The sequence below is a fragment of the Chlorocebus sabaeus genome, chromosome 10 (assembly GCF_047675955.1).
Source record: "Chlorocebus sabaeus isolate Y175 chromosome 10, mChlSab1.0.hap1, whole genome shotgun sequence".
NCBI lineage: Eukaryota > Metazoa > Chordata > Mammalia > Primates > Cercopithecidae > Chlorocebus > Chlorocebus sabaeus.
The window spans coordinates 102,517,675-102,533,204 of NC_132913.1; the positions used below are offsets into that span (position 1 = coordinate 102,517,675).

At 37.3% G+C, this 15,530-nt stretch overlaps 1 protein-coding gene across 1 annotated transcript in view; it reads right to left on the reverse strand.

Moving 5' to 3' along the window:
- ABCA12 (ATP binding cassette subfamily A member 12) overlaps positions 1-15,530 on the reverse strand; it is a 208,128-nt gene that overhangs the window by 117,803 nt on the left and 74,795 nt on the right. Inside the window, exons 3-4 of the mRNA XM_038001573.2 lie at positions 10,580-10,733; positions 1,039-1,130 (exon numbers count right to left, since the gene is read on the reverse strand). Coding sequence (XP_037857501.2) covers positions 1,039-1,130; positions 10,580-10,733 — 246 coding nt within the window. The remainder of the gene's footprint in view (positions 1-1,038; positions 1,131-10,579; positions 10,734-15,530) is intronic.

The window sequence follows — 15,530 nt, forward strand, 5'->3', positions numbered from 1 at the left end:
CTACTCAGCCAAACACCCATAGATCATTCATAACAGAACATTAACTCCTCAAAACCATTCACCACCATGTTCCTACTATATAAACACGGGACTTTTTTTTTTTTTTTTTACTTGCTCCATCAACTTGCATTGGAATGTTATTTAATATCAGAAAGTCTTAAATATCCCATGACCTTTTTAAAGAAACTCCCTTTTTATCCAGAGCACCAGCCATATGTCAACTTACAGGAATCTTGTTTTGTTCACTAATATACCCCCAGCCCCTAAGACAGTGGCTCCTTAGTATTAGGGACTTAATAAATATTTGTCAAATGAATGTGAGCCAGTCGTGCTGTTTAAAGCATTTATTTTTTTAACATGTGGCTTCTAATCAGTGTTTCTCAAGTCCACTTGGAATTGAATCAGTTGTGCCTAAGGCTCAGGAATGCAGCTTTTGAGGGAGTGACTCAGGAAGATTCTCTGCACGTGTAATTTGAGAGCTACTGGCCCAGATGTGAAGCAAGTCCACAGTCACACTGAAGACTGTGATACTGAGCATTAAGTGTGAGGAAGAAGCGTACAGCTGAAAGAGTACTGGCCTGCAAGTCCTTCTAATGCCAGCTCTGCTGTATGGCTATAGACACAGCGCCTAACTTTGCTGAGCCTCATATTTTTCATCTGTAAAATGGAAAATCTAGACAAACCTCTGAGATTGTTTCCAATAATTTTTATTAATGGGCTTTCTAACCCATCCCCACATCATCTCATTGCAGACAATGAAAGAGTCTAGAGTCAGTTCTGGGAAATGGTGCAATTCTCAACATGTAGGCTTTTGCTCCTGTAGGGTATTTCAGTAAGAACTTAATTTCTAATTATTCTCGACACCTTTACGTAATTGCACTGCCATACTCAGGCAACCATGAGGAACATTTAGATCTCTCAGGGATATTCTAAGCATTCCATCTTTGTTTGAAAAGTTTAAAGTATAAACCTTTCAAAGATTAGACCTTTACTGTTCCATAAGGCTTGTTCTAAACTCTACAGAAGAAAATAGCTTACCTAGTGATGCATGCCTTCTTTCTGGAACTTGGGTGCTCTGGAATGATAAATTGCTGTCCTTATCCAGGTTGGATGACTTTCTCAGAATCTCACTAGAGAAGAAAAAGCAAGAACTCTATAACTTCTCCCACATTAATTTTAGTTAGTTACAGCAATGTATTATGTGGCAGATTCCAGGGCTGTCTGAGGACTTTCAAATATTTAATATAGTTTCCAGGATTTTAATGGAAGAATTCACCTAACCACACACCAATGAATATATAAGGTCTCTTACGAAGTATATTTTTATTCAGAGAAAATGGCCTAGATGATGTTTAAAATAGTTATTTTTACTTTAATCTTGTAGAAAGGACATTTAAAAAGACATTAGAGATAAATACTTAAAATATGTATGATATATATTTTTCTTTTAAAAAGTTGATAAGTCCCAAATAAATGAGAATCCAAGAATGCTTTGGGGACTGAAAGAAAGGTCTGCTTATTTGTCAACATTAAAAGAAAAATAAGTTTTCTATGTTAAATTATAGATGGCCTTCTAAAGATTTTCAACACAGATTCAAAGAAGAAGAAAAAGGTCAAACATTTATTGAATACCCAGTATGTAGCAGGAATTATGGTTGATATCATCACAGATGGCACCAGGTATGAAAAGAATAACATTAAAATAAATTTTCCATTGCACTGAATGTGTCAAGGCAGTAATAATTACATTATGGTGCCAGGAATCCCTGTACAACATGATCACACTAGGTTTCGGAAGAAAACATTGCTGGGCCTTCCCACAATTAGTAACCCCCTCTTTTCTAAAAATTCACTTTTTGCTTAGTTTATTATTAAAATGGAGATGATCACATTTTCTTGAAAACTGGATGTATCAAAAAGCGTGTGCCTAAAATAAGTATGTATGTTTCAAAAATAAAATCAGTCTAAATGCCAGGATGCAAATAATTTTTAGAATTCCAAAAAGTTGGTGAATTTTATGGAGTTATTTATAAAAACCTTGAGGTATATAACAATGGCTATAAAAAGATAATGGAAAAGCAAGAAATTCTGCTTACTACCGTGGTTCAATTTGACTTCTGTTTTAGAAAGAAGATCTGAATCCTGGTTCCAGGGTACTTTGTGATTTATAATTGGAAAAAGAAAAAGAAGTGATATTTGTTTTCATTCCCTAGTGTTTTTCCAATATTCTCCATAAAATGTACTTTTCGCTCCAAAAGTTCTGCATTCTTAATATATATTTGAATTATTCATGACCCTGACTGTATGCCCCTAAATCTTTTTATGTTCCTTATGCTGACTATGTGGATGGGAAAACTGTTCAGGTAAAAATAAGAACTGACCTGAACATTTTCCCTTTTCTCAAAAAGAAGTTTTAGAAAGTTTGAGAAAGTCGAGTTTACTTTTCTTTTCCTCACCTTTTTTTAGTTTGGCTTGAAATCCTACTAGGACTATTGAATATCAACACATTTTGAAAACAAAAGCAAAAACTGCCTTCATAAAAATTTTAAGGACTAGGGACAGCAACAAAAATGAAAGGGAGGATGACAAAGATCAAAATGAGCAATGAAAGAGCAAGAGAAAATAGACTGAATAATGAATGGTGGTGAGGAAGTGGGAAAAAAAAGAAAGAACAGGCAATAGGAAACTGAGAAAGTGTGCTCTTGGAGAAGCAAAAGCTGCATCTGCCCCACAGAGGACGCTTCACTCATCTTCCCACATTCAGACAAGAAACCTAAAATTACTCCCACAAATAGCATTTAAACACCATGGAAAGACAAACTCATTCCCTTCCCAGCAAGCAGCTGGCTCTGCAGCTCTGAGCTTGCTCACCAGTAAAATGACTGCTCCTAGACAAGGACCCACAGCAGCTCCCATTCTAACAGCCCTTTTCTCTCACCAGGAAGTGCCCAGTATGACGTGGTTGCCCGCATCATTTTTTATAGCCTTAATGTGTCCTTTTTTTTTTGGAAGTGAGAGTTGGATATCACGTGTGCTTTGCTGTTCCCCTTCCTGAAAATGTTCTCCAGCTTCATTTTGCATTGACAAGGTATGGTGTGACAGGATGTGTCTATTCCCATTGCACATCAAAACTGTTTTCTTTAAACTCTTAAAATTGAAACCACAAAATAAATGTGCAACAGTGTATGTGCGTAAAAAGATGAATTAATGCTGTCAGTTGAAACACAGCTTACTTCCCCCCAAACAAAGGCAATTAATTCTATTAACTTCCTATTAACCTACTTAAAGAGGGCAAGAAAGTAGCTGGTCTTACTGAGTTAATGGCATTCCCTGAAGTTTCTAATGAGCAGGATCATGCTTATAGACAAAGCACTACATGCTTCTTAAAACAGTGGTTGAGAAATAGCACCCTTCCCGTTATTTCACACAAGCACTTAGTGCACACTTATGTCATATCTATCTGTACCTATTCCCACCACTTTTTGTATTTCCGCTGTGACATCTTTGGGAAAAGCTGCCATGTCTTATTTATCTTTATATTCCTGATATCTAACATAGTGTAGGACCATGAGATCTGATGGCTGATTAAATAAAAAGAGACCATATTGTTGGGGTGTGGCAGAAAGTACTTTAGAGTTAGAAGATATCTTTGGAATTTCAGCTCTCTCTTTCTAAAAGATTCCAGCCATTGTCTCCTTCATCAGCAAATTAGCAATGATAACACCTACCTTGCAAGGTTGTTGTATGACATGAGGTGTGTGTACCAAGAGTCTCTCTTGGCCCTATCATCATAGGTACTCATCAATATTAGCTCTTGGTCAGAGTACCCATACAAGATGTTGCAAAGATGCAACCTTCACCATCAGTATGGAGCTGGAGGCCCATACTTTAGATGTAATCCCTTCAGAATCCTAGAAACTTCAAAAGCTCCGGATTCCAAATGGATGTACCCCATTATTTTATAGATCTGGAACCTACAAGTATTGACTAGTGATATGGAATGAGGCACAGGCCCTCACCCAGAGTTGTATAACGCCTTCCTCATTTTATGGGTTTATGTAACTTCTTTATCTACTTATGAGATAAATATTCCACCAGTAGTGTGTACCAATTTCCCCCTTTTTAGACTGTAAGGTTCTTAAGAAAAGCCTACAGTGTACTGTGTTGGCAGATAGTAGGATGTTTAGCACATGACAAGCACTGGATATTTGATAATGAAGAACATTACTTGGAACAACTTACCACTAAAGCATCTTTTTTTAAATGGCTGTGGCCTGCTCTCCATTGTTGCATATCTGATTCTGCAAGGATTCTTAGAGAAGGAAACACCCAGCCATAGTCCCAAAGTTATCATCTTACATTGTACCTACCATATTCATTTAACTCACCAACATTGACTACGTTCTTATTTATGTAAAATAATGGGCAAGTAAAACAAGATTTTATAGGGATTATGGTACATGAATGAGAATAGCTAAGTAAGGACCAGCACAAAGGAGGACTGGAACACATGACAGGGCCCCTAAATCTGAGTTAGTACCATTTGTATTTCTTATAGAGCAAGATTCTTACTCACATCCTTAATGCAAGCCTCTTGCAACCAGAAAAATTTTTCCTTCAGCCTTCTATTAGCCCAGTGGTTCTCAAGTGTGGATAATTCCCCCTACCCCAGGGGACACTTGACAATGTCTGGAAACATATTTGAACTTGACAACATCTGGAAACATATTTGATTGTCACAACTGTGCGAGGAGTGTCACTGACATCTAGTGAGTAGAGGCTAGGGGTGATGCTGAAACATCCTACAATGTACAACACAACAAAGAATTATCTGGTCCCAGTTATCAGTAGTTGAGAATCAAGGTTGAGAAACCCTGTACTAGACTATGACAGCTAATGGAATTATTGAACTCATCCCCATTTCCAGTCCCCATGACCACATCAAATCAGGAGGGATAAAAGTCCTACTCAGGAGCTCTAAATAGCTCCAAGGAAGTCTCAGAGACTGTGTCTCATACTGGATATCTCTGGAAAGTATATGAAAGTATTGCACAAAACTTGGCTGTCCCCTGAATTTAGGACATAGGCCCATCTGATTCCAGAAAATTCAACTCTGGGTGAACCAACAAAACCTGAGTCAAATCACCAAGTGGCCTATGGCATCAGCTTACTAAGTTTTACTGGACCCAGCCACCTGCACGGTACCATGGGCGTGGCTCAGGGCCTCTCCTCTAAGATGGTGCGGATGTAGATTCTGCCTCAGTGACATTTGTAGGGCTCTATTTTGGAGTGGAACTCAATACGGGAAACATTTTGGATTTAAGAATTCCATCATTCTGAGGGAAAAGAAAAAACTAAGCACTGAATAGATTTTACTTGTTCTCAGACATGTCTACCAATAGTTACTTTCAGGAAATGTCACATTTATATATATATCGTCTTAATGGTAAAATGCATGTACTTCTACTGGGTGTTTTTTTCCTATGAGTAGGAAACATCAGTACCTGTGTAAGTGGTACTGTGTGCCATGGCATAATCTATAAGAGGAATTCCTATCAGGAAAGGGACATATGGTAAATCCTGGAAAGAAAATTCTGACATTCTTTTTTGTCTCTAAGGGTTAGTTAAATTTACATATGTATTTTTTCTCATTTCCCCAGAATTAGGATTACATGGGTATGTAGTGGCACCTGGAAACATACGAGATTTGCTGTAAGTCTAGTTCTGATCCCACTTCCAGATGGCATTTATCACTAACTTTTTACTGCAAATAAGGACTAAGGACACTGTAGTGGTTTGAGGCCCCCTCAGTGATTTGACGCAGTTGTCCTTCCTGGATATCCCAAACAGAAGTCACCCACAGGAAAATTTTAATTGTTTTCATTATTCATATTTCATCCTGACCCTCATTCCCTAAGGGTCATCCATACTTCAGCTATGGATATCTGTCCACATTCAAAACATATGTCTCTCATAGGTGGCCCAGTTTTAATCCAACAATCCGTGTCAATTAAAACATTAAGATTTAGAAATGTCTTAATATGTTACTGTGTCCTAGGGTTTTCTACATTCTTAGGAAAAACTTTGGGGTTAGTTATAGTATATAGTGAGTACAGGCCAACTAATACATTTCCAAAATTTGTTGGGCTATTATTATGGGCAGATTAGGGGGTATCCTACATGTGCCAGCAACACACAGAATATTGGGAGAAGGAGATAACACCACTGTATCTCTCAGATGACACTGTGCAGATTGTGTTCTACCTAACCATGAAACAAGCAGACTAATTTGGCAACACTGCAAGGAAATGTGTAATCTCTCCATCACAGTAGCAAAGCTATCGGCCTATTCCTGTAAGACAACTATGCAAGTGACTCTATTTTTCCCTTTCACTGAATTCTGGCATTCTTTCTCCATGACCTATCTCAAATATATATTCTGCTATTCTGGTAACCAGCACCCCGTCTGTTCTCCATGACCACACTCTTAAAAGCCTCTGAAAGAACTCTGCTGGCATCTGCCCACCCACACCTATCTCCACTTTACTAATATACTCTCCAGTAAGATCCATATTCCTCAGGCAGAAACAATGTGTTATGGTACCTGTGAAACTATTCACCATTTGTTGTGTAATATTCTGGGCACAGTGAGACTTAAACAGACATTCATTACATTTACCATGTTATATAGCAGTTTACCTGTTATCTTGTCTCTACTTCTCTCTTTCCCACTTGAACTGTAAGTTTACATAGGGCAAGACATATGCCTCATTCATTTCTGTATCTGTAGTGACTTGCGTAGCCTCCAGCATGCTGTACGAATTCAATACGTTCTTATTGAATGAATGGTTGGGCTTACATAATAATTAAGACATTCTTCTACTTTGTTTTTTGATAAATAAAATTTTAACCATTCTTTTTTTACTTTCATCAATTTTATTTCATAATTATCAATGTCTCTGTTTAAATTACATGTAATTATGTTTTAATTCATGTATCTCTTTGTGGTTTTAACTATGTAATAACAAAAATGTAATACTAACACAAGCTAGAGGAAAGTTTTAAAACTCTTAAATTTTTTTTGCCCTTTCTTTTTATGCTGATTTTAGCTAAAATGGTTACCAAATGGTTATAAATTAATCTACAATTAATACAAGAAGAGACCTCTACATCCTTTCTCATCTATATAACCAAATGAAGGCAAACATCTGTTTTACTTCCAGTTATCTTACACTCCTAATAATATCTTTTGGTTAGTTTCTAAGCTCATCCATGTTTTTCAATATTAAACCAAAGCCTTGGTACTTTAAAATTTGACCCGACTAAACTCTGATTAAATATTTTTTCAAGTTCTGCAGGAGCCATACAATAGGAGCCGAGGTACGAATTTAGAAGCCGCAGGTCAGGAACGAGTGTCAACAGAAATAGGGAGCAAATCCACAGAGGCAATTGCCCCCAGGATCTGCAGGAAAGCTGAATCCCTTCTCCAAATAATGACCCTGTACGCTCTGGGGAACGATCTTTGCCATTCGCCAACTGTGTGAGCAATGGCACACGGCCAGGGTCTCCCACGGTGCTGATAGATTCTGAGAGGCAGTGTAAGGAGGGAAGAAAAGGGTAAGATCTGTGATATTGGATCATCTGTTGTGCAAATGAGCAAGAAAACCATAAATGTAATTGTTTCTTTTTTCAGACAGCTAGTTAGAGTCAATGCCGAGTACAGTGTTGGATTTTTTTTAAACATCTCATCCTGAAGCTAATGCTTAGAGAAGTATGAATTTAATAACAGAAGACTGGTGCCAGACGCAAAATCACATCAAAACACTTGGCAACTGGCCAACAAGTAGTGACTGCAGTGTGATCACGTCTTTCAGAAGAGCATTCTATTAAAAGAAACATGGCAGGCCTCTTTTGATGAGACCAAAGGTGGCATTTTTTCCCCTCACTTACAGAACAGAAAAGGAACACGGTTTTGATTCCTAATGAGGCTACGCTGGTGAATCTTCCTTCACTAAAGGGAAGCAATTTTAGTGGAATTGTTTATCCGGTAAAATATATGCCAGTTTCATTGCACAGCTATATAAAGCATAAAAGTTAATAGCATGATGGGAAATATCATTAATGTAATTTTATTATTGTACATAATTTTCTAAATGAAACTCCAATTACTTAGTAGTTTAGAGAAAATAGTGAATATACAGCAATATACAACTTGAGCTAGACAAATGACCTGGAGATTAGACTAAAACTAAGTAAAGCAGACATGATCAGCCATCTAGAGAATAATCAACAGATGATAAAATAAACGTGGACTTTAATTCTCCTTCCAAAACCAACTCAGTGTCTCATCTCATGCAACCCCATGAGTTTGGTTCTCTATAAAATTAGATAAACAAATACTTTCTTTAGAGGGAACTATAGTCGTCTACTTCTTAGATACTGTTAATTATGTCCCTTGTAGTTCTTTGTAAAATGGTAATCCAGTTTGTAAATGATGGATATTAATTTTTCTCATAGCTCCTCTAATGCCTGGTTCACACAATGTCCATCTCAAGTAAACCTCTTTGTGAAGATTTACCTGATTACCCCAGCTGAAAGCTCTCTTTCTGCTTTAAGTATAGAGGGTGCCTTCCTTCAGCTTCCCTCTGGCACTCTTCATTGTACTATCTCCTATTATTGTTACCGATTTAATGTTTTCCCTCCCCTGCTGGAACATCAGCATATATTATTCCTAATTCATCACTCACTTAGTGACAAGCATAGAGACCATCAACACTGGAACAAGAAGGAATGCCATTTTTCTTTGCATCCCACCTTTGAACTGATTATACAAGAGGGAATAGACCCTAGCTGGCTGTGGTCTTCTTACAGAATTAATTACACACTGGTGCTCATTGAGGTCATACTTGCATATGCCTAGAACTGTGCCGTTCTCATAGACAATGTGTCATGTCATGTCATTTCCCTGCTAAAAACTTTTGGATGGTTTCTCTTTATACTAAACACACAATGTGAATCCCCTTACCTTTTCTTTCATGATCGGGTTCTGCATGCTCTGGTCTCTGAGGTTCCTTTTCCACATATCCCAATCCCTTTCCTCATCCCTTGCTGTGTTGCAACCATGTTAGCTGATATTTTGCTCATCTAAATGGTTGGGTTTGCCCCCACCTCAGTATCATTTGCTGTTTCTCTGCATGCAACACTCTCTTCCAGATATTCATATGCTGCTGCTGGCTTTTCCTTGTCCTTGGTCTCTACCAAAATGTCACTTCTATCAGAGGCCTTCTTTTGACATTCTATTAAATCCCTCCTTTACAATTTCTACCTGTTAACCTACTTTATTTTCTCACTAGCACACTCATTATTATTAATTATGCTATTTATTTATTTGATCATGCTGTTGCTTTCTCTTCCTTCAGAATGCAAGTAACAAAAGGATAGAGAAATTGTTTTATTCACCTCTGTATCCCAGTGCCTAGAATGGTGCCTGGCACATAGAAGCCTCTCAGTCTATTAATCTATTTTTTAAATCGATTAACGAATGATCGAATGGACATCAGATTGTTTTAAGCATCAAGCCTAATTATTGAAACAACAAAATCAGTGTGAATCAGCAACCCAACAATTAGGGGTTCCAAGTTGTGTCTCATGACAATTCTTAACATGTTTATATTTTTTGCTAAATGGGTTGCAGTTGCGCTCTTAAAGTATCACCTATATTATTTGATGACCAAAATCATGAGAATGGTATTAAAAGAGAAATTGTGCTACATGCTAAGGAATTTAGTATTAAAGTTTGGCAACTAAATATCTACGATTATAGATAAATATAATATTTTCTTGAGAGATACTCAAAAAATATCTCTGACAGAGAATTAGTTCTTGGTTGATTCAAGATTACAATATTGTTTTCAGTTCTGAAGACAGATAGGCTTCTGGAAGTCTCTTTGGGTTTAGAATCCCAGGAAGGGAAAATTGAGGTTGTAAAGTCAGGTTGTTAATGGTTTAGATTCCCTATTCATTCTTCAACTGCTCCTTACACCCTACAGTAGAACACACAATAACCTCATTTAAAGGTTGTCATTAAATTACGTGTACTTTTAACTTTATTACTTTGAATTTCAGCACCCTTAATTTCTTTTTTTGCACTTCCTGGGTTTTATTGTATCTGAAAGTATCATACAGGGTAGTACCAGTACGTCATTCTTCCAGGATGATGGCCCTGACACTTATCCTACACTTATTACATCTTATGCTTGTGATGAGTCTCAGGCAATGTGTCACAGATAATTTAAGGCTGGATAGAGAATCTTTGAGGGATGTAAAGGAGGAGTACCTTAGTCACCCATATTATAAAGCAAAATTGAGGCATTCACCCAAAGTAGATTGTACTCAATCTCACATAAACACAGTTATTCCAGTTTGTACCTACTTTGTTATTTCATATTTAGATCATCACATTTATAGACATAGAAAACAAAATTGTGTATCTAAGCTTGCATGGCTTCCTGGCTTATCTCATAAGGAAACAAGGATTGCTCTCTCAGAATAATTGAACACACTTGAGAGGTGCCCCCACCTGTCTTTAAATAGTGCAGCATCAATCCCTTTCCTACGAAGCAGGTCCTGTGGGCCATAGGGGGTGTCTTTGCATTTAGAGTCTGTGTCACATAGTAGGGTCTGCAGGAACGGGAAGAATCCAGTACTAGGAAGGTTTCGAGGTGCGAGGTAACCTAAAATTAAAAAAAAAAAAAGCAGTCATTACATCACGATGTCACATTTGCCTGGGAAAGAACATAAATGCAGCAACTCTGCTTTGTGAAGTTACCTCCTGGATTACCACTATCCAGGTCCCCCAGCCGAGCCCCAACTCCGCAACTAACATTCACCACTAAGTAGGAGCAGTCTTGAGGGGGGTTATGTTTAACTTCCCTTTTCTAGATTTGCTAATATGTATAAAAACACTTAAAAATGCCTGGTTACCCCATGAATTCCCTTCCTGGGATTTATTCTAAGGAAATATTTATGAGTAGTTGCAAGAATATTTGCCAGAATGTTTTAAAAATAAATCACAGTGTATCTACATGATAAAACACAATGCAGCCAATACAAATGTTGTCAATTAATACAAAAAGTATTTATAACACATTGTTAGTTTAAAAGAACAGATCAGAAAACAGTATGAACAGAAGAGTCCTAAAATACACACACACACACGTGCATTAAAAAATCCAAAAGATTGTATCACCAAAATTTGATTCATGGCTTTTTTCCTGGGTAGTGTATTTCATTTTATTTTCTTCCTTTTGACTGTATATTAACTATGTTTTATCACAATTTACATGTCTTCTTTTGTGATCAAAGTAGGTATAACTGCAGCCATTCTTCCAAAAACCAGGAGCTATTTTTGGTCTCTTTAAAATTTAACATTTTAATTATCCTATATACACAACTTCTTTTTCTGATTTAAAAACCAATAGTGAATGGTATGAATGAAAATGCAAATTTTCTCCAAAATTAAAGTCACACAAAACAATAATTTTAATAGTAAGGGGTTTTGTAAACTCTAACATTTGCTTGATAAAATACGATGATGGCATACACAGGAGTCATGACAATAGGCAAGCTGGGAAATACACATCTTTTCACAATTAGGTTTGCTATGAAAACACTAGATTTCTTCCTTTGGGGGACTGCACAGACAATGAACTTTCAAAAAAGGCAAGTTTAGGAAAATTAAGGCTAAAAAGCAAAACTTTAATCTCCTTATGAATGTGTTAAAAAAAAAAAAAAAAAAAAAGAGTGCCAGTACAGGTCTGTTTTCATTTTAAAGAGAAAGGAGAAAAGTGGGGAAAAAAGAGAGAGAGAGAAAGAGAATGGTAAGAGCAACATGGCCATGCATTAATCTACCAGTAGAAAGAATAAATAGGTATTTGATTCCAGTAACTTAAATACAGGTCTGTATAAAGAAAGAGCTGGGGGGAAAAAATAAAGAGGGGAAAATATGAAACCTGGCCAGAAGAAAAGCAAAGAGGGAAAAAGAGAGATTGGATAATGCTATACTGTTGACCTTAAAGATGGTAGAAAAAGCTGAAAGTCAAGGAATGTGGGGAGCCTCTAGAACTTCTAACCAGAACAATCTAGAAGACAACTTTTCCTATAGAGGGTCCAGAAGGAATGCAGCCCTGCTGACACCTTGGATTTTAGCTTGCTGAGACCAAATTCTGGACTTCTGACCTCCAGAACTGTAAAATAATAAGTTTGTGTTGTTTTAAGACACTCGTTTTGGTGTAATTTATCACAGTAACTATAGAAAAAATAGTTTAGAAATTAATGCCAGTATGAATGAAAGATTCGAAAACTCAGAAGAAATTGGAGAGAACTGAAGCCCGTCAAACTATTCACTACTTCCTTCCATATGGACCCTCTTTGACACCAGAGAGATTGGTGCCTCTCCTAATGTTAAACCTAAGTGAAAATCACAGTGAACCAATAATGATTGCCCACCAATGTTTTCATCATATGCAATTCCCTGAATAAAATAGAGAGTAGCTGCTACACTGCCTGTTAGCTTTTCATGTCATCCCTCTGCAACAAAATTTTACCACAGTGACCTACATATGGCAAGACCTTTAAAAGTCTGCAGTGGAGGTTCACCGTGCATGGTAATCCACTCTGTCACACAGATCTCCACTGTAGCCTCTCACTCAGGGTGTGGGACTGCAAATGAGCTTATTCCTACTCTCTCTCAAATACATGCGGTGGCTGATTTGAATGGAAGATAGATGGAAGGACAACAGAAAGAGATGACCAGATGACCCCTCTGCTCTATGCCACTTATCAGCGTGATGGTGTGGCTGAGTCAGGCAGTACTGAAAAAACGAGACACTCAAGAAAAGCCATATTGTAATACAAAGAGAGGGAAAGAAGGCAAAAGATGTCATGGAAAGAAGAGCTTTCAGTGACATCCAAATTATCTTTCCTGGCATTCATTACAAATTGCAAATGATTTGAGAGGAATTTGAAGGAATTTAACCCACCACATTCTTTGGTATGATATCTACAGAGGACAAAACCTAATTTATAGGAAAATTCATCACAGAGTTTCTTTAAAAATAAACTCCCATGGTATTGAAAGTACGGACAGTCTATTCTTTGCACAGTTTTTTGATAATGGATATTTAACGTGTTACATGGGATCGTGCAAATGAGGAATTGATTCAGGCATGCACAAGTTTCGTTTAACAGAGTGCCATGCAGAACATGGATGACTTGCACTATTTATTTTACCATAATCTTTTAATCAAGGCCTATACCCTCATCAAAGTAAGGGTGCCTGTTGCAACAACAATGACAACAGTGATTTCTTAAGTATCTACTGTATCCCATGTACTGTGCTAGGCATGTAACATTTACTTATGTTATTCATCCTTCCTTGACATCTACAATATACTTTCTCATATACATCAACTTTTCATAAATTCTGGAAATCCTCTAGAAGTAATATCTGAATTAAATAGAATTAAATTTCCTGTAGCTTTCTTGTAAAAAATATTTTTTCCATTCTCTTCCCATCTCAGTTATGTATACAAATAAAAAGAGCAATGGTGGAATCAAAATGTTACACATTTTAAAGAGCTGCTAATTTTAACTTGAGCCCATTCTATCCTTGAAGGTGTTTCTGGCACTTTCAGGTCCTGAAATTACATTCCCCTTTAAGTTCCCCAGTGCTAGGATAAAGAAAAAAGAGAAGCTTCTTTCTTTCACAAAACTTCCATGCAGCAAGCATAGGAATTGCAAAATTAAGGCTAATAATTGAATGTCTATGTTCCCAGCCAAAGCACAAATTTAAGGACACAAGGAAAGGAAGATCATGACTGTGCAAACCATGGCAGCCCCATACAGGTAAAAAAAAAAAACCTCAGGCAGGGTTTTGAGATAGAGTTTGTTTAAGCAGGATAAAGTCCTTGGTACCATGATTCCCAAAAGTCTCACCCCAGGATAACATTCATGCCCATCTCCAGGAGAAAAGCTATTGAAGAATTTGCCAGTTTCATAGGGTCAAATTCAGAAGATGTCAACATCATCGGGGAGTGGGGTGAGGTATGTGTTGGTTGGCAAAATCCTAAGCTGGTTATGGCTTAGCTTCTCAGGGGCTCCAGGCAAAGGCAGTGAGCAGCCAGCCACCCATGGGTGGGGAGAGGTCATTCTCATTGAATGGATAGTCTACCTCATTGACACTGTCCAGTCATAACATTGACACAGTCCACGTTATTTCAAGGAGTTGAATCAAACCAAACTATAAACAATTTTGGGAACAAACCACCAATGAACTCAGCTTTAAAGTAAATCAGATTCATTTTTCATTGCTGTAAGAATGAAAGTAGAATTATAAAAACAGTTCTAAGAATTTTTAAATGTATGCTTTGTAAACAATTGTGATATCAATGGATACATGTAATGTTTACCTCAAAGGGAGATCAATTTTGATTTTCCTTTTCCTTTCCTCACAGAAGACTCTATTCCAAACACTGTTAGTGTGACAGAATGTAAAAATTAGCGTGATGGTTCTCCAAGTTTGATCCTTGGACCAACAACATCAGTGTCACCTGGGAACTAATTAGAAATAAAAATTTCAGATCCCACCCCAGATCTCCTTAATCAGAAACTCTGGGGGTGGGGTTCATCAATCTGTGTTTTAATAAGCTCTCTAGGTAATTCTGATGGACAGTGAAGTTTGAGAACCACTGGGTTAGACTGCAAAGCTTTCCATGAGAATCAGTAAATTTTAAGCTTGTGGGCCATGCTGTCTCCATCACAATTACTGAATTTTGCAATTATAGTGTGAAAGCAGCCATAGACAATGGGTGCCTCAATGAGCCTGGTTGTATTCCAATAAAACTTACAAAAACAGGCAATAGGCTGGAATTGGCCCTCAGGCTGTAGTTTGCTGACTCCTGGGAGGATAGACTTTCTTACAGGCATCTCCCTCCTTCTCCTGCCTTGTTCACTTCCTGTTTTCACACTTTCTCCCCCATCCTTCTTTTCCTCTTCCCTCATTGCATCTAATTGACTTAATTCTTTTTCCTCTATTTCTTAATGTTTTCTTCTTTCTTTTTCACTCCCTACTTCCTCTTTTCATTCAATTTCCAACTCCTCTTTTCCCTTTTCCTCCTGCTGCTGCCTTTCCTCCCTCCTCCCCTCTCTGTTTTCATCGATGCAGCCAGGAATGCAATTGTCTCTCAATATCTTCCTTTACTTTGTCTTTTTCACCACCATAGAAGAATTTTGACTCACTTCCATAATAAATTCAGGAGCACAATGCTCATTGGCACTGTCTAGAGAAGTACTATTTTCTATTTATTTTATTATTGCAGAAAGTTATGTCACAGTCTTTTCAGGAATGAAGCTACTTCCAGTTGAAATCATTAGGCTCTGGAAATATTCTGTAGGGTGCCTTGGTGACATTTGTACATATTATAGTAATGGTGGAATCGGAGACTTTCCACTGTTTCATTCTGTTTTTCTCA